Below are 26,461 nucleotides of genomic sequence, written 5' to 3'. Positions count from 1 at the left end.
CGCGCCGTGACCGCCCGGCGCAGCTCCATTTCCGGCGGGCGGAGGCGGCGCCGCGGCCGCCGCTGCTGCTGCCGGGGCGGGGGACACAATGGGCGGCAGCGGCGGGGCGGCGGCGGCGAAGGGGCGCTGAGGGGCCGCTGCCCTCCTTTCCTCCTTCCTTCCCTCCCTGCGGCCATGGCCACCACGGCCGAGCTCTTCGAGGTGGGTGCGGGCCCCGCGGGGCGGGCGGCGCTGGCCGGGCCGGCTCGCTGAGGGGATGCGGCGGTCTCTCCCTGGGGAAGGGCGGGCGGTGTGTGGGGCTGGGGAAGCGGGGGAGCCCCGGTGCCGCCCCGCGGGCTGCGGTGCCCACCTTGCCCCTCTGCAGGGCCTCCCTCCCGGCCGGCTCCCGGGTGCTGGCAGCGGGCGGGTGACAGGGCCACGCCAGGCCCGGCCCTGCGCTCCTCCTGCCGAAGGCACCCCCTTGTCTGACCCCGGCGCGGTGGGGTCAGTGGGGCTGGAGTGGAATAAAGAAATGACTTTGCCCTCCCTTTACTCGCGGTGGAAGCGAGGCACGGAAGGAGAATAGCTCAGCCAAGGCCACGCAGGAGCAGGGCAGGAATAGCAGGAGTCTGTCAGATTCTTCCCGTGGAATTGCAGAATGCCCTAAGTTGGAAGAGATGCACGAGGATCATCCCCCTCCTGAAGGGAGCCTGCCAAAGGGACGGAGAGGGGACTTTTTACAGGAATGTGTAGTGACAGGACAGGGGGAATGGCTTCAAACTGAAAGGTTAGATATTGGGAAGAATGATATCACCCTCTCGACTGTGAGGGTGTTGAGGCCCTGGCACAGAGCAGCTGTGGCTGCCCCGTCCCTGGCAGTGTCCAAGGCCAGGTTGGATGGGGCTTGGAGCAGCCTGGGATAGTGGAAGGTGTCCCTGCCCATGGCAGGGGGTTGGAACGAGATAATCTTTGAGGTCTCTTCCAACCCAAACCCTCCTGTGGTTCTGTGGCTTCAGCTTCTCTGGCCTGGACCATGAGCTCTCATGATGTGGCCTGTGATAAAGTGTGAGGTGTCCCCACTTCCTCTTCCCAGGGGCATGGTGTCATCCCCAGGTGTCCTGTGTTTGCTCCAAGTCACTCAAGAGCTGGTTGTTCTTCTGGTGGGTTATTGCTGGGACTCACTTTGCCCAGCCTTCAGGAAAGGGTCTTCCTGTTTCTCTGGAAGATCCCATATCTGGGGTTCATGTAAATGCATTGTGTGCATTTGAATTTATGAATCATTGTGATGGCACACGAGTGTTATGACTCACATCTTTTGGTTTGCATAGCTTTAAAAAATAGCAGGACTAAAATACTGTGTTCCTGTGGCTGGATGCCAGGTTTTGTACCCTCCCTACACCACTCTAGGAGCCCCTTGATTTCTCAACATGATGACGGTGCCATTCTGTTCTTTGTGGGGTGTTGAGTGTGAGGTAATTTGAATATGGAAAGAAAACTCTGTGTTTTGGCTGCTTTGGGTCGTGCAACAGCTTTTTCCATTTTGCAATAGCAATAAAGATGAAATTGCAAATTAGGTGAGAGTTTTGCCTGGAGATTTGGGATGGAATTTATTCTTTTCCAACATGGAATCCAGTATTTCTGTCTCTCCTGCTTTCAGTTCACTTTCACTCCAAAGGCAAGAGAGTTTTTGTTGATGTCCACTAATTTAATGTTGCCTACTTGGTTAGTTTGAAATTTTTGCCTTATATAAGAAAATAAAAATGTGCTTGTTATGGGAGTAGCCCTCGGCTGTCTGCTGAGGCTGGAATTTGATTACCATATTTTCATGAGTGTGTGTTTTAAGTAAATTTCAGTACAGGTATGGGAAATTGTGTAGCAGGATCTGTGCCGAAAATGTGCACAACATGGACTGAATTCTCCCTCACATAACTTAAAGCATAATTTAACAGTGGATACTTCTAAACTGGTTTTTAATCTGGCTGTGTCCAGTGTAGTTTCATTTGTAAACACCAGATCAAACCAGGTTATGACCCACTTCAGGCGTATCTCTTATTAAATCAGGAGTATTGGCTGAATGGATGGGATCACATTAATTCCTCTGGAGCCAGAGGGAAGTTCAAAGCTGGAGAAATTGACTGTTGGGGCTCATCTGATAACAGGCAAAGGACTTGCAAATGACATTTGTAATAGCTGATTTTCAGCAATTTCTGCAGAACAGGATAGGGGACTTAAAATAGGAGCTAGGCTGTCAGCTATGAGTAACCCTGTTATCAAGATAGCATTTAAAAAAGCAAATGTGTATGGAAGATACAAACTGAAGTAAGAACTTCTGCATATGCAGTGGAACCTGGAAAATCATGTCTTAGAAAGACACTGTTGAACTTCATTTATTCCATATAAATCAAGTAGATTATTTTTAGCACGCCCTCTGTAGAAAATTAAAAGGGAAAGCTCATTTTATTTCTCTGTTGATCCTGCACATAATAGCCACTGCAGTTAATATGTCTTAAATAATATAAAACACTATTTATATGATTAAAAAACTGAAGGACAGGTCTCCTGTGTAAGTGTTCTTGGAAAATCAGGTATTTTCCAGGAAGGGAGCTGCAGGTGGTCTGTGTACACATGCACTCAAGGAATATTTAGAGGTACATAGAGGCATGATGGGGTGGAGAAAGATTTGCATTCTAATATTTTCTGGGGTTCTGAGGCATCTACATCAGATTTCCTTAGGAGAAGAGGCTTGCAGAAAAACTTTGTAAATGTTGTTTTACAAAAATGAGAAAAAGTATTCAAAGCCATTATATGTGTGTAGATGAATTATCTTTTAGTAAGAACATCTGGGGAAGGGAGAAATGCAGAAAATGTTGTCTGCACACACAGAGTGTCAGTAAACCATACTTGGCTTTAGTGTCCTTGTAACCAGAGTGGTGCCTCAGCTGAATTACAGGATCTTCAGAGGAAAAATTGTGGATTTTCATATAAAGGAGGAGTCCTGCAAAGAGCCCTGAGGTCACTGGGAAGCTGGAGGCCTCCCCTGAAGGGAATGTTACTGCACTGAATGACTCATTTCGCCTATAATTAAATTACAAAAGGGTTCCAAACTTTTAGATATCAAGATGGCATAAGGAGGGAATTTACACTTGGCATGAAAACGTGGCATTGTGGCTTTTGATGAAAAGGATTCTTGTAAAGGAAACTTCACCTTGTGTATCAGGAAGGACTTGGTTAAAGAGATGAGTGACTTGTAGGGAAATTGTTTTTATGTGGTATCAGCCAGTTATTTTTGAAGTTTAGCCAAGGAGGCTGAGCACAACATAGTTACTGGAGTCAGTCTGGATGAGGAGTTACTGAGTGATAAAATTTCTGCCATGTCTATGAGGATTCAGCGTGTGACAAAGTATATTTAAAAACCTTTTATCTTCCTGGTTAGTGGCTGGGCCTGACTGGATAGGGCATAATTTGTTTCTGAGGAAACAGACCTTGAACAGGCAATATTTGCTTTTCAACCCTTGGTTTTACTTCCAAAACTAACTCTGTAATGCTCTTTTCCCCCTCCTTATTCCTTGTGACAAACTTTCAGACATACTGATACAGTAACCAATGTAATACCTGTTGAGATCTGTTTATTTTTTACAATTTCCATTTTTTTTCAACCAAGTTTTATCAAAAAACAGTGGTGGCATATTCAGTTGTTTCATCAAATACTCCTATTCGCCAGAGCCACTCCCAGCTATGTTTTGGGTTGTTTCACACTTTTAGAACTGTTGTTTCATATAATTCAAAAGCTTTCTATAAAATCCTGGTGGTTGTGAGAATATTTTCCTTACTGGTCTTAGAAGTGCTGATGTTAGCACCTAGTCACTGCTGCTGAAGTGATAAATACTATTTTTATTATTGATAGAAAGTGGACTGTGTTTAGAGTAATTTAGTATTAACTATGTGATGAAATGTTTGAGCTGGTGTGATTATTAGGCCAGCTAAAATAGGAGGTCTTGGGTTTATAAATGAGGCCTCTGCCTTCAGAAAATGTTGTTGGGTGGAGAAATAATCTTAACTCTTTACCCTTGAGTGGTGTTTTTATGGGAGAACCAGCAAATATTATGGAAGAAACTTGTGTAACCTTGAGTTTTAGTATCAAGATGGCATAAGGAGGGAATTTACACATGGGAATTTACACTCTGTTTTTTCTGCTTGTGGAAATCAAATTCATCCTCCGTGTTTATGCCTTTTTTCCTCATTTTTATCTGCTCTGTTTCTGCAGTTGCAGTTGGGTTGCATTCAGTGGCATCTCATGCTGGGTTTTTTGGGCTGGGTTTTTTGGTCAGTTCTCTGTGTGATGCCGTGGTGTGACAGAGAGTTGAACAACTGTAAAAGCCACGTAGTTTTTTGTAGGCAGATGAATTTTCTGATGTGTTTTGCTGTGCAGCTGATGGCTGGCTAGGGTGGTGTAACCTCTCAAATCAGCTGCAGAGCTCAGGCACTTTGGAATGACAAACCACAAACTCAGCTGCAAATAATGTCATTTAGAGCCAGCTCTTCACAGACCTGCAGCACATTCTTTGCAAACAGTCTGATACTATCTAAACTTGATGTTCCAACTCATCATATTAAAAGCAGTGTTCTCAGCAATAAATATGTAGCCCAAGAGGTGATGGAGTAATTGCCAACACTGTACTTTTGATTATAGTAAAGCTTCTAAACACTTTCAAAATGAGGTGTGAGCACCTGCTGAAGGAACAACCTGCTGTGGCACATTGTAAAGGGTTTTTCTTCTGTGCCAGGAGCCTTTTGTGGCAGATGAATACATTGAACGCCTGGCATGGAGAACACCTGGGGGAGGTTCCAGAGGTGGAGAAGCTTTCGATCCCAAAAGGTAAAAAATCAAATTGCACAATGGCCAAAGTGGATGTATCTCTAATTGTACTGTTTTATTCCATATATATTCCATATATTTATTCCACACAAGCCTGTGTGTAGTGGTGCTGTGTGTCCAAGGGGTTTTCACGTGGGAGAATTGCTAACATTTGTGACCATGAGCCAGTTATTCAGAACTAATTATTCAGTAAGGAGTAGGGAAAGTCACTTTCTGATTGAGACCTTCTGAATGAAAGGGAAATAAAATTGTTTGTGCTTGTCAGACAGTTGCTGGGTTCAAGCATAATATGAGGCTTCACTGCTATGATAATTAATGAGTTAGTTAACTCAATTTAATTTTACTTTAGTTTCCTGAGCTGCCTTGTTTTAAGACACAGTAGTTTGCAAATAAAAGGCACAAAAAGGTAGAACAGTAAGAGAGGCAGCTCTGGGGACAAGATCTAGTGATAAACTAATCTGACTTACTAAAATGTCAGCAAATGAACCTGACACAGTCAGAGGACATTTCTTCTGGAGCACTCTTGCCCTTTGGAGGTGTCTGAGAAGAGAAAGGATATTGCTGAATTTCTAGCAAGATGCTGAACTCTTGACATTCAGTCTGAGGCCTGTATCCTATGCAGAGCTTTATGTGTGACTGAAGCAGGAAGAAGCTTGGAAATACACAGCATTGTTCCCTCGAGCTCTTTCTCTGTGCTTGTGCCCAGTATATACATTAAGATAGTTCATGATTTGCACAAATTCCTACTTAATTTAACAGATTTTTCTGTATTTCTTCTGGTTTGCTTGTGTGAACTTCTCGGAGGCACTTCCATATTTTTCAGGACAAGCAAGTGAAACCTGCAACAGTAAATATTTTTCTTGTGGCATCTTCTAGTATTGGGCAGGGAGTCAAAATTAGGATTAAAAAAGAAACAGATTTTTTGTGCCTGTTTTTTCCTTTTCTGTTTTTAGAAGATGCTGCTTTTGTTTTCTAGAAAGAGTATTGGAGTCCTTATTTCTCATCTGTAAACCTGACCAGCAGCTGCCTCTTCTGCTTCTTTCCTTTCTCAATATATTGAGCAGTGCTGCTGAAAAAGTGCAGAGTTGACACAAGACGTGTTTAAAACACAAACCCCAGCCTGAATCAGTTTGTTAAAATAAATAGAGACTGCCTGAATGTCTCTAGGCTTTTGTTTGAAAGAATGCTTTGTTGTTTAAATTTGATTTTCAATATACTTCTGTAAACTTAGATGTGTTCCTTGTGGTTTTCTGTGAAATCTGCTGCAATGTGCTTGCTCTTGGGCTTCTGGCAAGCAGGGAGTGAAGGAGAGGAGTCACCAACGTCTGCCTCAGTCCAGTTTTCTTTAAGAAAAAGAAAAACCCTCAAGTAACTGACTGGCCTAAAAGCCTCTTCTGACATTGAACCTGGACAGCAAAGTTCTGAAATGTTTCAGATGTTTTCCGTTTTTACCATGAGTTTTATGGCTATGGAGGATCTGGGAGTAATCCTTTCCTTGACCAGTGACTGGGAGATTTAGAAAAGTAAGAGCTGAAAATATGACTGAAATGGGACAGAATGAACAAAAACAGGAATGAGAAAGAGAGATGTTGAGAATAGAATGAAAAGAACAGAGGGAATTCAGGAATGCATGCAGATGTACTGTGATTGGGAGGAGTAAAATGTGAGTCTGAAAGAAAAGCTAATGATGGGAAAGGGCAGAAAAAGGGCAGAAAAACCCTCTAAAATGGGTATAGGAAGAAGTGAAGTCAGTCAGAACAACATTATGAAATTATGGCTGTCTCAGTTACTTATTAATAATTACTCATTGTCATGCTGATTTCCAACTTTACAGTAACATGTAGAATAGAGAATATTTTTCTGTTGTATCCCTTACAATGAAGGGATGTAGTGGCCTAAGCTTTCTTTTTCCATATGACACTTATTTAGGGAAGATGGGGATGAAGGGAATTCTGTATCTGTGGCAGAGCCATGTTCTTGAGTGATTGATATTTTGGTGTTCTTCTCTCCTTTGGCCCACCATGCACAGAATTTTTATGTTGTCATAGAGTGGTACACAACCAGGGTGATGTAGTTTAAAACAAAATTTTAGAAACAGAATTTTCCTAAACTATTTAATGTTGTATATAATGGTAGTATTATTTTCTAAAATATTTAAATTTTAAAATTTTATTTATTTATTTAAATCTACCATCTAGAAACATTTCTTAGTTGGACATGGTTAGATCAGCCTTGTATGCAAGTTGCTTTTTTTGAAGTGTTTTAAACTCCTCAGAAGACTGTGTCTTTCAAACTAAAGTCTGTTTTCCTGTATTTTATTCTAAATCAGATTATTGGAAGAATTTGTAAATCATATCCAAGAATTACAGGTAATGGATGAAAGGATTCAGAGGAAGGTGGAGAAACTAGAACAACAGTGCCAGAAGGAAGCAAAGGAATTTGCCAAGAAAGTACAAGAGCTGCAGAAAAGCAACCAGGTAAATCCAAAGGGTAGAGTCAGTGGGAAGCTGTGCAAGTTTTCAAAGCATCCTGTGCCCCTTTAACTTTTCTTGGTACAGGGTGTTGCTGTTTGAGATAAGAATAAAGGGGGTTTGATGACAATTTCTCCTGTCAAAGGAGGCTTATCTGCATGTTCCATTAAGGAGTGTTAGCAATGCTGAAAGTGGGGAGTCTTCACAATAATTTAAAGGAAGACTAAACTTTATTTGAGTTGTGTGTAATTAATTAATTAGAGCTTCTGAGATGCAGCGCCTGCATTCACTGGGCTTCTTCCTGAAGGAAATCTTGTGTTTCCTGAAGTACATGAAATGGAAATCATGAGTTTAGTGTCTGTGTTCTCCAGGTTGCCTTCCAACATTTCCAAGAACTGGATGAGCACATCAGCTATGTAGCAACTAAGGTCTGTCACCTTGGCGACCAGCTGGAGGGGGTAAACACGCCACGGCAACGGGCTGTGGAGGCTCAGAAGCTGATGAAATACTTTAATGAGTTTCTGGATGGAGAGCTGAAGTCTGATGTTTTTACAAACTCTGAAAAGGTAAGAGCTGTCAGCGGGATGAAAGCAGTTCAAAGCAATAAGCGGGACTGCCCTAATTACAAGCTGCTACCATGACTTACCATGGTCAGACTTCAAACCACTGAGTGACTGACTCGTTAAAGTTTCATTGTTCTGAAATGTAAATTAACAACACTGGGCTGCAGATTGCTGATAAAGCATTTGTATTCAGTGATGCTTAATGTGGCAATGTTGGCATTTTTCATTTTATGAAATTATCGGAGATTTGGGAAACGCTGGGAGGGCAACTTTGGAGTGCAATACAATATCTGCCTCTTTCCTTTGAACCCCTTGCCTCAGATCCATCCTGTAAAGCAGAACGTTTCTGAATGCAACTTCTTTGTGCAACTTTGCTCTGTTGGGTCAGTCCACTGGCCTTGGATACCTTTTTGTCACAGCATGCCTTTGGGCTTTGTGTAGTCCTGTGGTTATGTCTCCACCCTTGGAATTTAGAGGAACCAGGCAGGAAAACTTCAAAGAAATGTTCAAGCATTTTGTTTTTCTTGTGCTTCAAGAGTACGTTCATGAAGCAAATACAATCTGAGTGGTGTGACAAACAGAAATAAACTGAAGGAAAATAATCCAGCTCTAAGCAAAAGGACACATTGGATTTTCCAATGCAGTTTAAGTAAAGTTGTTGGTTTGGGTTTGTTGGGGGTTTTTTTTATGTGGTGTATCCTGAAGAATTTTCCTTCCCTCCTTAAATTCTGCGCAGTGGTATGGTTGTAGTCAGGAAAAAAAAAATATAATATGTGGAAACAGCAAATACTTGATTTGCACATTCAGCAAAAAAATGTGCTTGAAATGCAGCTCATGGAAGACCTGAGAACAGGTTAATAGTCACCCCTCCCACTGAGCTGGAGGTGTCTCTCAGGGAAATGAAAAGCTAATCATTTTATATAGTTGTATTCCCAAGGAGTCACTTGCACAGTGCCTTTTGATTCATGGTCTGTGGATATATGGTAATTACTAGTTGATAGCTTGCCCTAATTCAAGAGAGAGCAGAGGAAAAACTTCCCTGATTTCCAAGGGAAACAGGTTTCAGCATAAGGGAAGTTCTTCTATGGAGAGCTTTTCCCAGAGCTGCATAAATTCTTTCTTTCTTCCTAAGGAGTAATAAAACATGCAATTTACAAATATTTAATGGCAGCATGGTGAATAACAAAACATAAGCTAGAGAATGATGTGTTGTCTGTTCAAGCAGCTCAAAGAATTCAACTTTGACTTTTATTTGTAAATTAAAGTTTCATGATACATCCTGTTGGAGAAGCAGAAAAATTTGGTAGATAAATAGGGTGAACCTGGGAAATTTGTAAACAAATTAATCTCTGTATACCCCAAAGAATAGTAAGATACTCATCAAATCTGGAGGAAGACAAGGCCTTAAAGGCCTTAAGTCTTGTGCCAGTCTGTAGGGGAAGGGTGTGGGAACAGAAACAAGAATTTCTGGATACAAGTTATCTTACTGAGGCTAATTTCAGCCAGGTGGATTCTTGAACTTTTTGCCTCCTGGTTTAAACAATAAGTCCAAGTGTTTGTAAAAGAGCCTGCCCAGACAGGAGCTGTTACATCTTAATGCATCTTTGTACTAAAAATACTTCTAAAGTATGAGATGGTAACAAATATTCTTAAATGTGAACCCTTAGTGCTTTGTCAGTGTCTTCTGATCTTCAAACTGATGGGGGTTTTAGATAATGTTTTAGAGGATGTTATGATTTTTTGTGCTCTGCCAGCCCTCACAAGTGTGTACTTTTCTTTGAGACATTGAGGGGACACTGTGAAAGGAGAGGCACAAAAAAGAATATAGTACAGTTATGCTCTAATTGATACTTTTCTCAACAGTGTCTGTTTGTAACATCTGTTGGATTCCTTTCTTTCTCTACTCTCTGTTTGTGCTTCCCACTTTCTCCCAGCTATACTGAGCAATTTCTGACTTACCTCTGTGAAAGTTTTCCTTGCTGGTTTGTCCCTTTCTGTGCATTGTGTCTTCACCCTCTGAATCCTTATAATTTCTCTTGTGCTGCTAGCTAACAAGTCTTTCTCCTGTACTGAAGATTCTTGAAATGAGCAAATCACTCCAACACAATTAAACTATCAAAATGATCAGCAGCTCACTTTGTTTATCATGCAATAACATTGTCCTGCTTAATATGTTTACTGTTATTCTCATGTCCATTTCTCTGTTTATGTTCTGTACTTAATTTCATTATGCCTTTTCACTTGTGCATGTTTTGTGTTAAAATTCTCCCTTGCCATTATTTCTCCATGGTTTTTCAGTTGTTTTTTCCCAGATACTTTATAGCCCTTAAGTTGCATTTTACAAAATCGATATTTATTTTGGTTTTAATGGTTTACAGAAGCCTGATTCAATTAAAAATTAAAGATGTCCGGGTTTAAGCAGAAACTGTGGAGAATTGATTTGTCATGGCTTCTCTTGTTGCATAGAAAAAGTCCTGAGTTCAATAAAATCTAAGTTAGTTAACAGCTATTGTGTGAAGAGGAAACAAAGAAAATGTTGTGTTTGTAGGATTTCTTGGTTGTGTTTTTTTGTTTGTTTGTTTTGATTTTGTAGCTTTGGTGAATAACTGTTAATATATAGACAATTGTATAGACCCCAGTTGTTAGGTATTAATGTTGCTGCAAGCTAATAGAAATAACTGCTCTTTCATTGGATTTATTTGAGGAGTGTAGCAGCTTCTGCCTTAAGAGGCTATTGTAAGCTGACAGTTCAAAACATAAGCTGCTCTTAATAGTCAGAATGGATACACTTTGAGTGCCCCTATTTTTGCTGAACAACCAGCCTGGTGTGATGCCTGTGCTCTCTATTCTTACCTGTGTGTCTGCTTCTATTCTTGAAAAGTTTTAATCCAGCCTGCTCTAAGTGGTGTCAGAATAGGATTTCATTACTTCCTTCCCTCTCACTTCAGTTCCCTGGATCATCACTAATTGGAAGAACAAGATAAACTGCAAATTCTGCATGTTCTCCATTGTGTCAGCTTATAAAGCTTTTAGCCATCAAATAATTCAACTTGCAAAAGACCTCTGAGACCCTCAAGCCCAACCTTTCCCCCAGCACTGCCAAGGCCCCCACTAACCCACGTCCCCAAGTGCCACATCCACATGGCTTTGAAATCCCTCCAGGGATGGGCACTCCACCACTGCCTTGGGCAGCTGTGCCAGTGACAGCCCCTTCCATTAAGAATTTTTTCCTAAATCCTCCCATGGATTTAGGCTCTAACCCTCCCATGGGACAACTTGAGGCTGTTTCCTCTTGTCCTGTCCCTGTTCTCTGGGAGCAGAGCCAAATCCCCTTAGCTGCCCCCTCCTGTCAGGGAGTTTTGGAGAGTGAGAAGGTCCCTCCTGAGCCTCCTTTTCTCCAGGCTGAGCCCCCCAGCTCCCTCAGCTGCTCCTCATCAGATGTGCTCCAGCTGTGTCAGGTTTGGCCCACTCAGCACTGCTTAAATCCACTCAAGTTCAGTTGCAACCAGCTCCCTACCCACACTTTGAAATTTGTGTTTTCCATCACTTTATTCAGCCTAAAGAAGCAGTTACTAAGCACCACTTAGATGCATGCATGTCCTGTGCTGACTGATGGTGGAAGAATAATTGATGAAAGGTTCTGCTGCCCAGAGCAGAACACAGATTTGCATGCTGTGTTACCTATTTATTAACTTTTGTATTCATGCAGATGTTCTTATTTTGTAGCTGTGTAATTACCTGACTTCCATCTTGATTTTTACTTTGGACCTCAGAGTTTATAATTTCTAATATATCTTAAATTTCTCCTTCTTTGGGAGAATGCTCTGCTTTGATCCCCCTTTTCCCCTTCCTCCCCTCTCTATGCCAAGCACAGACATGGCTTTTTTTTTGGTATGAGCTGTTTGTCCAGACAGCTCACAAAAACATCCACAGATATCCCCAATGGGAACGTGTAATGTGACTTTTCGTCATATTTTGACCTATATTACTTTATGTTAAAGAAAAATACCTTAAGCATCTTAAAAGTACATATGGGAACTTGGAGGGGTTGATCTCTTCCTCGGGTGTGTCAACTCAACCAGCTTTAGGGATAGGAACTTTGTGTATGAAAATTGGACAGTGCAGGGGGAGGAAAGGAACAGCCCAAAATCAGACCTTCTTTAATGACTCTGTCATGTTTTCCTCTCACCAGATTAAAGAGGCAGCTGATATTATTCAGAAACTGCATTTGATTGCACAGGAACTGCCTTTTGACAGGTAAAAATCTATCTGAACATCTTTTTAAGAAAGTAAATCTTCGCACAGCTATGATTTTTCTGATGCTTCCCTTGTCTCCCCCTTTGGTGCTGTGCTTAGGGATTCATGGAGCTTTTGAGCTGGATTGTGTGCTTATTTCTCTCTCCTCTATTCTCAAATTTGTGTTCACGCGCTCATGTTGTAGGATCATCTCTACATACACATCCTAAACTGCTTAACAGACTTTTAATGGGATAATTTTGCTTTGCTGACTTAATGCTAGATTTGAATTAGATGCTTGTAGGTTTTTAGGGAGGATATAAAGCGGGGAACTTTTCTGTCGTCTTTGTGCTGCATGTTTTCATTTTTAAGCAGAGTGCCTGCTGTTCATGATCCAGGATGCCTGTGATTTCTTATGTGATGTGGATTTGAATTTCATCATGCTATTTTTTTTTTGTTGTTGTTAACAGGTTTTCTGAAGTAAAATCAAAGATAGCAAGTAAGTTATCTATCCAGTTCAATCCATATTGCTGTATTTGAATTGTTAAAGATGATTAAAGAAGTAAGCAATGCTGTCAGTATTACAGTTTTTGCCTGAATTACGTAGCTTGATGGGTTTTTGTTGTTATCCCCTTTCCTCTCCAGGTAAGTACCACGATTTAGAGTGCCAGTTAATTCAAGAGTTTACCAGTGCTCAGCGCAGAGGAGAAATCTCCAGAATGAGAGAAGTAGCAGCAGTTTTGCTTCACTTTAAGGTAAAAGCTGAGGGGCTTAATTTAAATACATGAATAAAACCGACCCATGGCACAATAAGTGCCTGTTTAGAGTGAATGTATTTGTGTGGGCACAACCCTCGTGTCAGATAATGTGTCACTTCAGGACTGAGGTGTTCAATCTGAAATCAAGTGCAGGGGAATAAAGGAGGCAGATGAGGGGGATTGGGGGCAGCATCAGTGGAGAACTTCCTAAGATAATCTCTTCTTGCATGGGTGTGACCTGACTTTCATGCTTGAGAAAGAATGTTGAAACTTAAGGTATAAATCCATGTAGAGTGGTAATAAGTGGAGTTATTAGATACGTAACAAAAATGGGTTTGGAAAAGTCTGTGCTTTAAATGAATTCTGTTTGGGTTTTTTTTTAAGTAACTTTTCCACAAGCTTTGTATTTCCTTGATTTTGTTTTTTACTGAAAGCATGAACAGCCTGCTCTAACACTAAGTTGTTTTGCTCCTTCCACAGGGCTATTCCCACTGTGTTGATGTGTACATAAAACAATGTCAAGAGGTAATGCAGTTTATTTTACATCATTTCTTTATTTACCTTACATTATTGATTTATTTAGTCCTATATGTTGTTGTAAATATATTCTAAAATGTGCTTCTCAATGCTAGGGTGCATTCCTGAGGAATGATGTCTTTGAAGATGCAGCCATTCTCTGCCAGAGAGTGAATAAGCAAGTTGGAGAAATCTTTAGCAATCCAGAGACCGTGCTAGCCAAACTCATTCAAAATATCTTTGAAGTTAAACTTCAGGTATTTCAAATTTTAACACATTGAAGTTCATTGAGGAACCTCTTAATAAAAAAATATTTCATCTAGTGATAGCAATTAATGAGAATTTACAGTATTTGTAATCTCGGAATAAGGGTATAGAATTAACTCATTGCTCTGTGATAATTAGGACAGGTAATCAAGCCCATATCAAATAAATCTCCTTGTGCTCTGAATACAGAGCAAATACTCAAACTCAATATGTAAAATTATTAGGGAATTGCTGTGTTCGTTGGGTAATTCATGAGATGTCACACACGAGTTTGATTTCTTCTCTATGCCCCCTACCAAGAATATGTCAGGAAAAGAACTTTCACATTTCATATCTTTAATTTGCTCATTCTTGGATTTGGGTGTCATATGTGAGGTTAGCCTTGAATAAGTGAAAATCATTTATGTTGTGAGTACTGTCTTGCAGCTAATGCAATATTTATGAAAATCTAGAATAATTGAAAATACTAAGTTTTTCATCCTGCAAATACACCCACTTAAGTTCTTAAAGTCATCAGCATGACTTTCCTTGCAAAAAGCAATATCCCTGTAGATGTTGTTTTTGTAGTGCAGGGATTGAGCTTGTGTTTCAACCCCAATTTTGCCTGTCAGTTTTGAATTAGTATTTTATGGTAAATTATATTTTTGTCCAAATACTCAATGATGAGAAGGCTCTAGGCTTGTATCTGCTTAGTGTATGTATTATGATAAGCAAATATGTAACCATCTCCTTTGCCTTGTCAACTGCAGAAATGCTCTGAGGCCTCTGGTGCTTTTGATTCTTAAAGTGAGGGGATTTTGTGTTAGGTGGTCAGACATATTTTCAAAACCATCTGTCTTTTGTCTTTGCTTCACACATTACTATTTTGTATTATTAAATCACGTTCTTCTACAAGTGTGTTTGACCCCCCCTGTGGATAATGCAGGAAGTATAAATCAAGAGATGTAAAGGAGAGATTAATTTCCTTTAAGTAAGGTCTACACTTTGCAGGAAATTCCATATAATCAAGGAAGTAGTGAGTATGACCTGTGGTTGTCAGTTGATCTTCTAACAGATGTACCAAATTTTGCAGAGTTATGTGAAGGACCAGTTGGAAGAACACAGGAAATCAGATGCAGAACAGTATCTTAAAAACCTCTATGATCTATATACAAGGTATTTATATATCAATAATGAAATTATTGGATTGAAGCTATTGGAAAATAAACAGATTCATTGTCAAGAAAAAGAAGCCAAAAATGTAAACTTCTCATAAAAGCTGAAATTTTTTTATGTCTATTAACCTTTACAATGATGGGTTTCCTAAGGCAAATTTAAAATGGCCATTATTATTTTCAATGGGTATTATTGTGATCTTCAAGAGTAATTTTAAAACTGTGTAAAAGCCAGTCCTCCCCATCTCACTGGCAACTTGATTGCAGTGGTGCTGTGTGTAATTAAACATGAATTATGTGAAATTCTTTACTTAAATGCAAAACTGCTCCAAGTCTTAATCACCATCAGGGTTCTGTTGTGCTGTGTACTTTGCAAACGTGTAATGCTGTAATTCATCCACATTCAACCTTTTCCTCCCCTTCCCTTCTTTGTTTCTTTTGCATAAAGAACCACTAATCTGTCAAGCAAATTGATGGAATTTAACTTGGGTACTGATAAGCAGACTTTCTTGTCTAAGCTTATCAAGGCCATTTTCATTTCCTACTTGGAGAATTACATTGAGGTGGAAATTGGCTATTTGAAAAGTAGGAGTGCTATGATTCTGCAGCGCTATTATGATTCCAAAAACCACCAGAAGAGGTCCATTGGCACTGGAGGGTAAGTTCCTTTTGGGAAGTTTGATAATTCTGAAGTGGAAGGGAGGTGGTGAGGGGAGAAAGGCTGTATTTGCCATGTCAGATGCACAGTGATGAACTGCCAAAGACCTACAGCTTTTTATAATTTGCTTTCACTTTATGTTCTGCTCAAAAGTGTGTTGCTCTCAGTACATGTGAAATGTACTCAGTGCATGGTATTTGTACATACTGGAAATGAAAAATACCAGTTAAACCTATGTTTCAACTTAGGATCCAGATCCACAAAAGGACTGAAGCAAAACTAAGGTACCTAAAGCATGTATATGTGTGTATCTAAAAGCATACATTTTTTTTCACCTGCCCAGGTCTTGTGGTCCCCTCCCAAGACCTAGGAAGGGGAAAAGACCATAGCAATGTCAGTGAGAAAGCTCTTAGTGAGCCCAGAAGATGCAATGGACTTAGAGAAAGGTAAAACAAGACTTCATTATCCTCAGGGTAGAAAAACTAATGAAGGAGTAGTGAGAAGTGGGACAGGAAGTATTAAAACTTGTGTGAAGCAGAGGTGCTAAAGCTGCTGCACCTTTCAAAGACTTGCTCAGTTCAGTGTGTCAGGAATGAGGAATGATATGGAAAAAGCAGCAGTGAAGTAATTAAAAAAAAGCAAAGATGAAAATTTAATTTTCTTGGGGAAAATTAAATTTATTGTAGTGCATAACTGTATGGGTTGTTTTATGCATGGAAATGTGTCGAAGCATGCTTGACTAAATAAAGAACTGCTGAGATAATGGATGAGGATGAGAGGATTTGTGGGTGTGGATGAGATAGGAAGCTCTCATTAGTGTTTAGAAAGTGCAGTGTGACAGAGTGGATGGAGGCTGAATCTGTCCACAGCAGAAGTGCTGTAGGATTCCAGTGAAATCACTCATCCCACAAGGGGAATAGCTGCTCCCATGGGTGAACGTGCCATTCCAGAACACAGTTGACCATGGAATCAGAGGTGGTAGTTTTGCATTTACTGCCAATTTTTGTTTTTAAAGCTTGCAAGACTTGTCTTAATGCTTGCACATCCTAAACTGTGTCTTGGGTCCTGTTTTTTGAGTTAACAACTAAAAGATCCTAAATTGTTGTTGAGTTTGAGTGCCAAAATTTCCACCTGGTGAAATCTTCTTGGGGTCTGTCTTTGTTCCAGTATTCAAGACCTCAAAGAGAGACTAAGGCAACGAACAAACTTACCCCTGGGGCCAAGCATTGACACACATGGGGAAACTTTCCTGTCACAAGAAGTGGTGGTTAACCTTTTGCAAGAAACCAAACAAGCTTTTGAAAGATGTCACAGGGTAAGTTTGCTTCCTGTGACCTCCCTTAGTGGTATAATTTTGTGTGTGAGATTAAGTCTTGAGCTTAAGTTTTTGGTTGAGGTGTGATAGGAAAAGGAAAGGACATTTCAAATCATCTCTTGTGTTTTTCATGGAAATGGAGTCACAGTGGAGGCTGAGGGTTTGTTTTTCCATGTGGATCTAGTTGTAATTTGTGAGGATTAATGCTGGCTGTTTTTGGAAGAAGTGGGGATGGTTAAACCTACTGGCTGCATTGCTTTTCTTACTAAATTAGACCCAAAACCTGAGAAACCACTAGTGTGGTTTTCTTTTCCTGCTTCAAAAATATGCTGAATAGTTCAACAGTTGTTTTCCTGCCTCAAGTGTAATTTCTTCTTACATTAGTGAATGGTCACCAATAAAATGCTGAGAGGAATAGTCTTAAACATTATTTACCTTGGTAACCCTCTACAGTTCTTTAAATGCTTCAGTCTAACATGAAAAAGGTATTTTACTTCTAATTAAATTGCTGGTTTTACTGCCTGTCAATCATATTTGTTTGGTACTTGGTGTAAATGAAAACCCTTGAAATTTTAATTGCAGACTTAAATGTGATTTTTTTTTTTTTTTAATTAGCTAAACACACTGATTTCTAGGAAATTTTAATTCTTTTAACATTCCCAGTGAGTTTAGGGCAGAAAAACTTCAGATATTTAGATGTATTAATATTTCATAAACTGAGTGGGGCCAAAGACAGAACAGGGTACAGACACAGGACTGTTACCTGCACACCCTTGGGATCACCACCTTCCTCAGGTGACAATCAGTGACTGTAAGGCAAGCAGATAGATCATTATTTTTCTCAATGTCAGAGTTGCTAGAAGCAGTTGTTAAATTCGTGATATAAACTGTTTTTTTCTACGTGTGCCCAACCTTTTGTTTCTGTCTTTCTGTTGGGATCAGATTTAATATAAATAATTTTAGAAGAATTGTATTTGAGTGGAAACCCCAATGGATCTTGGCACGTAAGGAGATTTCCAGAATTAGTTTTAGAATTTAGGGGTTTGTGGTCAAAGCAACTCACTGTGCAAAAGATAAGTTAGTCCTTGGCTGACTAATTGTGGTATTTATGTCACACAGCAGATGTGTGCAGGGTTCTGCCAGCTGTGACTGCTTTAGGAAGAATAAATTGATAATTTTGATGTGGCTGTATATTGAAACATTTCAGTGTTTGGGGGGCTCTGCTGGTGGGTTTTTGATATTTTTGGGGGGAAATACAGCAGAAATATTTGTGAGTGTTGTGTAAATTACCTGCAGCTGCTGTAGTAATCTTTCTTCCTTGAAGCTTTATAAGAGTCTTCACCTAATTCCTTAGGAACCAAAGCTGTTTTTCCTAGGTACAAAAGCCCTGTCACATTTTTCTTTAGAAAAGGGATTTACTGACAGGTTGCTGTCCGAAATCCCATGTTGCTTACGGCTCATCAAAGTCCAGATGCTGAGTGTAAATGTGGGCATTGCTGCACTTAATAAAAGTGTTCATGCTCCATTGACTCCAGCTGAACTGTGCTAAATGTAGCCCAGGTTCAGCTGCATTATTTTTGCTCCAGTGCTAAAAGAACACAAACTGGAGCTGCTCCAGCTAACCCAGTGTCCTGCTTCTCACTGTGGCCAGTGCCAGGAGAGTGTTAAAAGAATAAAAATACAGGGTATGCATAGAGTAATCTCTTCTGTCTGCATTTTCCCATCATCCAGTGGCATGCAGGTTAGGCAGTTCCTGAGACTGCATCTGGAAAACTGTTGTAAGGACTATTAATTAATATCTCCTTTCATTATTACTCTTATAGTTATTATTAGAAACTGCTAATGCTTTTGCTTGTTGTAGCATCCTGTGGCAGGTTCAGTTTACTATAAATGCTGAAGGGTTTATTGATATTATAGGCTGTTCCTGAATCATTCTCTGTATGGATCCTTTTCATTTTGAGTAAAATTCCAATTATTCTGGAATACTTGTTACATTTTAAGCTTATCCCCTATGCAATATCCAATAAACTTTCAAATCTATGTAGAACTGACCTTTAGGACATTTTTTTTTCTTTTTCTTTAAAGCTCTCTGATCCCTCTGACTTACCCAAGAATGCTTTCAGAATTTTTTCTATGCTTGTAGAGTTCTTATGTACTGAACACATCGATTATGCATTAGAAACTGGCCTTGCTGGTGAGTACAGTATTTCCTCAGCATTTCATCTCCTTGGCCTTTCTGTGCAGATGATCTTTGCTGTGCCTTATTGATTGGCCTTGTTCAGGATGTGTTGGTTAAATTAAACCTGTTTTGTGTGTTTGGGGGTTGACATTTAATGGCTTCTAAAGTGTAACTTTCATTTGGGGAATTGATGCACAGATGGAAACGTGCTTCTGTCTTTAGAAACGTTTTTATCACAGAAGCTGGGACATCAGCATTCCCTACCTCTGTATTCTGTGTCACAACAGGAGAATATTTTTGTATTAAATCTTAATGTTTATAAGAATTCTGTGCTTGTTTGTATATTTGTGTGCTTAGAGTGACAGTAAATAAGAAAACTGCTTGTTTAAAGGAGTTATAATCTTGACAGTGAGAACCTGTCTGTCTTGCAAGACAGCATCAAACTCACATTCTGAAGGAGTTTTTAGAGTGACTGCTCTGTTTTGCCATCAGAAATGTTACCAGTTAGGTATTTCTGTGCTTATGCTTGTTACCAATATAGCTACAAGAAGAATTCTATATATGGCACCGTGGTAAATTTTTGAAACTCTAAGCCTGTGATTGAAGCATTCATGGAAAAAATCTGCATATTTAAAAAGTCATCATGCTAATTATAAGAACTGCATATTGTTACAATTCTAATGAAACCTCCTTTGCTTCAGGCATTCCCTCTTCTGATTCAAAGAATGCAAATCTTTATTTCTTGGATGTTGTCCACCAGGCCAATACTATTTTCCATTTATTTGACAAGCAGTTCAATGATCATCTGATGCCATTGATCAGGTACCTTTGTTTTGATTAACATTTCCTCTGGTCTTTTTTTTTGGTGAAGAAAGCTATTTTTTTCATTTCTCATCTCTATTAAGAAGAGTTTATGCTTGGAGTAGTTCAACTTGATATTGTAGGAGGGGGAAGAAGGGAACTTTAAACAAATTGGAAACAAATGGGAGAGGGTGAGCTCCATGAATACTGATAGGAAGGAAAGACATGTTGCTCCTTGGAGGTTTTGCTGCTGCATTCCAGGTGGGAATCAAGGGGGTTTGTGGCTATGCCCTTTTCCTGTTGGGGTGGGAAATCTTCACTAGATCCTGTTGGAAGCAGCAAACCCATCAAACAAATTAGTTTTGATGTTTTAATACTGTCACACATCTTCTATACTGTTGCAGTTCTTCTCCTAAATTATCTGAATGCCTTCAGAAGAAAAAGGATATCATAGAACAAATGGAAGTGAAGCTGGATATGGGCATTGATAGGCAAGTAGAGATTAAAACTTTCTCTTAATCTTTTAAACCAAACCTTTGTGATATATGTTAACTGGCCTTTTAAGCATGAATTATTCCTCAACTCAAAATTGATATTTTAATTATTTTTTAACAGATAAACATCCATTATTGTGCATAGGAAATTTAGATTTTGTGTGGTTAGAGGGTCATGTTTTCCATGCCTGATTTCTGACCTATAACTGCTTCTGGAAGGATACAAAAGGATTTTGCTTATGTTGAAAGAGTGCAATAATTCACTGTTACCTTATTGTCTCAAACTGGTGTTTTTCTACTTTGAAAGAGGGAGAAATGATGATTGAAATAGGTTAAGCACTTGCAGGATTTCCATTTAGGAGCAAGGTTTGACAAAAATAGGTTAAATGATTTGCTGGGATCTGTGCAGTGCTATGGATTAGACCGAGTCGTGGAAGTCTGGAGACCTGGAATAATTTTGATTCTGACATTGACTTGCTTTGAGGTTGTGACTCATTTAATCTTTTTTCTATTTCTCAGAATAAAAATGAGGGGATAGCTATAAAAATTGCAAATTAAAATCACAGCTGTTTTGCAGCAGAGGAAAATAATAAACTAACGAGCTTAATATTAGGAAATGGAGCTGTTGTGTGATGCCCTACTTCTGATTTGGTGTATTATTTTCTGCAAGTGCAAGGAGAAGGTGGAAATAGGGGATGCAAGGTGGCAATTGAGATTTTAGCTGCTCCTGCTGCAGGTGACCTTAGAGGTTTAAACACGAAGTTGGAAGCACCTGAAGCACTGAGGCCACAAGCTTAGATCTAGACAGATAGAGGTCAGTCATCAGTATTACAATGGTTTGTATCTTTTTGTGTTAAATAATTAATCTCTTAAAGACTTAGGAGAACAAGTTCTTGTCAGAAGACAGTACAATCAAAGTTTTGGATGAGGAATTAAAAAAAAAATGTGTTTCAGCAGATAAAAAAGAGATTAGTTTTGAGATGAACATGACATGTAAAATGTGTTTGTGGGGCTGTTTCATGCTGCTTTGTGGTGCCACTGATGCTGTTGAGAATTGATGTCCTGCTTAAAGGAATGAATTTTAAAAATAAAGCAAATTTTCGAAACATTGATGGGTTCTGCTTTATCTAATCTGGAAAAGTCCAAGTGCAGCTTCTTGAAAACCATTCACAGCAATTATCTACATCAGTAGAAGTGATTTATTAGCCAAACAGAACTAGTTCAACTGGTTTTCTCTCAGAATGTATTTTGTGTAAACAGCCTTCTGGGAGTATTTATTCCAAATGGAAATTGAGGAGAATGCAAGATATTATTCCTTTAAATTTCTCTTGGTATGTGGACTTGGAACAAAGTAAATCTGAAATACAAACCTGAGCTCTGTGCATAGGAATAAAAGGAGCTTTTTCCCTTCTCTGGATACATATATTCTTCTCCACCTCACCCCAGCTTGAATTCTTCAAGGCCTGGAATGTCCTTGACAGTTTTCTTTGGGAAGGTTGGGGGGATGAGGGGGGTGAAGGAAAGGAGAAGAGAAGAGAGCCAGGGGGATGTTCCTGGCCAAGGTGGCTACCGGGAGGGGTTTGCAGCCTCTGTAGCCTGCTTTGCTGTTTGACCTTTGCTGTGGACTCGAAGGAAAGCAGAGCCTTGACCTTAGATAATGTTCTGAACAGATAAATCCTATAAAGGAGAAATAATTGCTGCTGTAAAACTCCATTAGATTTCTGGGAGCAAGAGAAATACCAAGCTCTGGCAAAGGAAGAAGTTTCTTCTTTCCCCTCACCCTTCCTTCATTTTCCAAGTGTTTCTGGGGCTTGCTTCTGACTAATATGCAATGTGATCTAATTCTGCTAAACTCCTTGGAATGCTTCCTTTGGATTCTCTCTGTGCTGAAGGATGCTGTCCAATTTCTCTGAAGAGCTGGATTTGAGTGGATTACCTCACAATTGATGTGTCTCCTTTAAAAGCAGCAGGCTGCATCCTCTGCTCCAAGACACTGAACTTGGAGGAAAGTGTTTTTAGGGTTTTTTTTTGGCTGATGTTCTTTTTTCTAACTGCTTTCATAAAATCTTCTCTATAGAAAAATGTTAGATGCTGGTTTTTTTTCCCCTTATTGCTTTATGCTGCTTAGTTTTGTCCAGAATTGTGTCAGTATATATAAATATAAAAGTCAAGGACACAAAAAAGTTCCCTTCAAAACCCGATCTGTATTTGTAACTTTCAAGGACACTGAACTGTATGATTGGACAGATGAAGCACATCTTGGCTGCAGAGCAAAGGAAGACAGATTTCAAACCAGAAGATGAAAACAATGTTTTGATTCAATATACAAATGTAAGTAACCAAAGTCCCAGCTCATGAGTGTTATCAGGTACAAGATGCTCCTTACCAAACTCCCATTAGACAACATGTGTATATACTTAATTTACTTCCATCTGGCACCAAGCACCTCCAAACTCTGTTGTGGACTAATTTCTCAAGCTGAAAAGGAACATGAGTAGTTTTTATCTAGTGTCAGACACAAATCAGTGAGTGCTGGAGGAACTGGCACATTCTTTCCCCTCCCAAGAGGCCCAAATTTGGAACAAGGCTTTTAGCTGATAATTAGCTTTAAGCTATCAGTTTCAGAAAATCAATTATCAGGTACTCTCCAGTTGCTGGGTGCTTTTTCTTCTCAGAATGGCAGGAACATGGCAAAGCATCACAGGTACAGCATGAACATTTTGCTGCACAGTGTTGTCTCTCCAGTGAGTGTGTCTGAATCCCAGTCTATGGGCTGCTGGGATGGCTCACATTAGGGAAAGAGGCAGGGAGGAGGAGGGAACAAACTCAGTGGGAAGAAGTGAGGGCATTCCCTGAATGCCTGCAGCCAGGTGGGAATGGGAGAAGTGCAGCAGTAGGACAGAGAGTGTGGTACTCTGTGGGAAGGGTGAAAATCCCTGTACGGCTGTTAATTTGGGTTTATGATTGTGACTCACAAGAGGTTTTTAATCACACAACCCTTTGATGGATCACTAAATTAAAAATCCAGATAGAAATGTTCTATTCTGAACTGATATGAGCTATAACTTATTTGAATATTTTCTTGCATCCATCTTTCTACTTGCATTTTTGCATCTTTGTGTGGCAAATAAAAAGACATGTGGAAAGTTATTAATTGGAGAATAAACTTTTACAACACATCATTGAGGTTAATCAGAGTTAGTAACTGATGTTCAAGTTATGATGTGGAAGAAAGTAGATTACCTAATTCTTACTTATTCCTTTTTATTTTTTAATCTAGGCTTGTGTTAAAGTGTGTGGGTATGTTAGGAAACAGGTGGAAAAGATCAGGAATTCCATGGATGGCAAGAATGTGGACACGGTTTTGATGGAGCTCGGGGTCCGTTTCCATCGCCTCATCTATGAACACCTTCAGCAATATTCCTACAGCTGCATGGGGGGAATGCTGGCCATTTGTGATGTGGCTGAGTACAGGAAGTGTGCCAAAGACTTCAAGGTGAGCCTGTCCATGAGGAGGCAGTGATGGTTGTAAATCCTCTCTCAGGAGGAAGAGTTTTGAAGATGTAGATGGATATTCTGTTATAAGACTTTGAGCAACTCTAATTATTTCTGTTTTTTTCCTTTGTTTCCTCTTGCCCACAGATTGCGCTGGTCTTACAGCTCTTTGATACCCTGCATGCACTTTGCAACCTTCTGGTTGTAGCCCCAGACAATTTGAAGCAGGTTTGCTCAGGAGAACAACTTGCTAACCTGGACAAGAACATCCTTCACTCCTTTGTCCAGCTGCGTGTCGACTACAGGTCTGCTCGTCTGGCTCGCCACTTCAGCTGAGAGCGTGGCAGGAAACCTTGCACCTTTGGGCAGCCTCAGTTGTTAGAAAGCACAGGGAATTATTTCTTACCAACCAACCATGGGTGTAACTTTTGTGGGACAGTAACTGATCAGGATAAAGCAGCAGCCATATTTAAACCTGGCCATGTAGAAGGCGAGCAGGTAAAAATCTGGATGATGTTTCATGTTAGCTCAAGTTCTCCCAGTGAAGAATTTCACAAATCTACTTGCTACTGATTTTTTTTTTTTTTAATTGGAAACATGTTGGTGTAGGAGAGCAAATGGTGCGTTGAAAGTATTTTAGTCTTCAATATTGAATTATCAGATGCCATTTGTTAGACTTGAACTACAGAGCATAGCGTAGGTAATGGATTACATAGAATAGACCAGTGTAAAAACATTCTCCATCAATTTTAATGACTTAGACTTCAGCACAGCTAATCATAATCAAATTATCTTTGATTGGTGTTTCTAAGTCATTTCTTTCATTTAAAACGTTATCCTGCTCAATGTAATTTCTTGCTCTAATTAATTAGCTTGGAATTTCTTTGAGATGTAGGAGTAAAACACTATCCCAGAAAGACGTAATTTATTCATTGTGTAGCATTCTAAACAGAACTAAAAGTGGTGAAAAGTTTGGGATTTTTTTATTTTTGGTTCTTTGGCTTTGTTTTGGTTTTTTTATCTAATAGTTGAGGGCCCACTGGAATGTACTGGCATTGTATGATCTGACATTATTGTTTCTGTTTGATACCAGCACACTGAATTTTATATATGCTCCTGAAGTAAATGCAGCTGCCTTGCCTAAGGCATCCTTATTACAAGTGAAGGTGCCCATTGTTGGGTTACTATAAAAGAACTTTTTTTCCTGTCTTATTTTGTATGTAAATAAATTCAAATTCTAACGAAGTGAAAGGATAAAATGTAGCCCAGTTTTTGCTATGTGGCAGGAATGGCTCCAGCAAAAACCTAGAGTGGCAAATTCTCGGTGCCTGAGCAATATAAAATGTTGAAGTGTGTGAAAGCTGCTCTTCCAGTGATCAAAACTGATATTGGACAGAGGCTACTCTGTGTCTGTTGTGCTCCAGGGTTTATTCAGGAGTTCCTGACATGGACCCACAGTGTGCACGCAGTGAACTGAGGCAGCAGTGGTGGAAACCTCTGGGGTGGCTTTTCCACAAGCAGCTGGAAATTATTGTAAATAGACCTTTTTTTTCAGAGTAGGCTCTTGTGGAAACCAGGTTGGAACTGCAGTGGATCAAATCCTTTCTAACACGTTCCTTCTACTGTGGGCTCAGCACATTATGGAAACTTCATTGTCTCCCATCTCCAGAGCAGCATTTCTATCCATTCACTTTATGGGTTGGGCAAAGAATTGTATTTTCCTCTTCTGTTAGTGAATTCCCAGGTGGGGTCAATATTAACAAGACTTGTTGGAACTTCTCTTGCTTAGCTGGGGTTCTCCTGCTTCATTTTGGATGTAGGGGAGCATTCTGCCAGTAAACAAGGGAGTGGTTGCCAGCCTGGCTCACAGCATCCAGGGAGTCTGGCTGCTCTGCTGGGCTGCTCTGCTCTGTTCCTTGGCCATGGCAAAGCCACAGAGGGGTTTGGACACTGCAGGAGGCACCTGCTTGTACTGCTGCCATTTTTGTTCCAAAAGCTCTGATGTGAATTCAGATGATACCTCTCTGTTACCTCTGTAACTGAAAGCCAACAATTTTAAGGCTGTGGTTTTATGAACCAATACAAAATCTTTCTATTAAAAAAAAAAAAAGTGTCAATTTGCTAACACTTCAGAACCGTGAACATCATCTTGAGATTGCAGATCACAGAAGTGCTTCAGAATTTGTTGTATGACTGTTTGAATTTTTTTAAGGTTGTATGAAATGTATTTACCATATTCCTTGCTTTATTAGCTGTGTTTTCCATGCATATGCTCAGTGCAATATTTCCATTATGCCTGTTAACAGGAGGCAGCAAAAAGTAGGTGAACACTTAGATATGTAAACTCTTCTTCAATAAAAAGAATTCCTTCCAAATACTTTTTTCATTTCATTTCCATGTTCCTCAAAAATATTTATACTCAATTGTATAAGCCCTTCTATTTAACAAAAAAAAAAAAAAAAGGAATAAAAGTAATTTTACTGACCAAATTTATCACTGGTGTGAGCTTTCTCCTTCCTTTAAAAAACCTCCCCATGCACACACTGAAAGTTTCTATTTCTGGAGAAGGCTGCATTGTCAGTAAGTTTATTTTATAATACAAGTTGGATTGGGATGGGGTGGGGGAACTATAATTTTCACACATTTGTAAGTTTAGAGCTCTTATAGCATATAATTTAGAAAAATATTTCCAGTGGCTT

General features: G+C 39.7%; 1 protein-coding gene across 2 annotated transcripts; it reads left to right on the top strand.

Moving 5' to 3' along the window:
- The first annotated feature begins 82 nt into the window (after positions 1-82).
- Positions 83-26,233, top strand: EXOC5 (exocyst complex component 5). 2 transcript variants are annotated; one of them, XM_053945488.1, is made up of 19 exons: positions 83-201; positions 4,764-4,855; positions 7,185-7,332; positions 7,698-7,892; positions 12,082-12,146; positions 12,596-12,624; positions 12,771-12,880; positions 13,364-13,408; positions 13,516-13,656; positions 14,739-14,821; positions 15,269-15,478; positions 15,727-15,762; positions 16,646-16,793; positions 18,879-18,987; positions 19,674-19,794; positions 20,178-20,264; positions 22,490-22,598; positions 23,548-23,763; positions 23,910-26,233. In XM_053945488.1, exons 1-19 carry the CDS (start codon positions 175-177, stop codon positions 24,096-24,098), a joined length of 2,160 nt encoding a protein of 719 aa, XP_053801463.1. In that variant the 5' UTR covers positions 83-174; the 3' UTR covers positions 24,099-26,233. The 2 variants fall into 2 exon arrangements, with proteins under 2 accessions (XP_053801463.1, XP_053801464.1); XM_053945489.1 differs by lacking the exon at positions 15,727-15,762 and having other exon boundaries at positions 84-201.
- The last annotated feature ends 228 nt before the right edge of the window (positions 26,234-26,461 follow it).

Source organism: Vidua chalybeata, chromosome 6 (assembly GCF_026979565.1).
Source record: "Vidua chalybeata isolate OUT-0048 chromosome 6, bVidCha1 merged haplotype, whole genome shotgun sequence".
NCBI lineage: Eukaryota > Metazoa > Chordata > Aves > Passeriformes > Viduidae > Vidua > Vidua chalybeata.
Note: the sequence above shows the minus strand (reverse complement) of the source record. Positions and strands in the feature narration are given on the sequence as shown.

Coding starts and splice junctions, on each gene's coding strand:
- EXOC5 (XM_053945488.1), top strand. CDS start 175: ATGGCCACCACGGCCGAGCTCTTCGAG. Junction 7,333..7,697: donor AGCTGCAGAAAAGCAACCAG/GTAAATCCAAAG, acceptor TGTGTTCTCCAG/GTTGCCTTCCAACATTTCCA. Junction 12,625..12,770: donor AGTAAAATCAAAGATAGCAA/GTAAGTTATCTA, acceptor TTTCCTCTCCAG/GTAAGTACCACGATTTAGAG.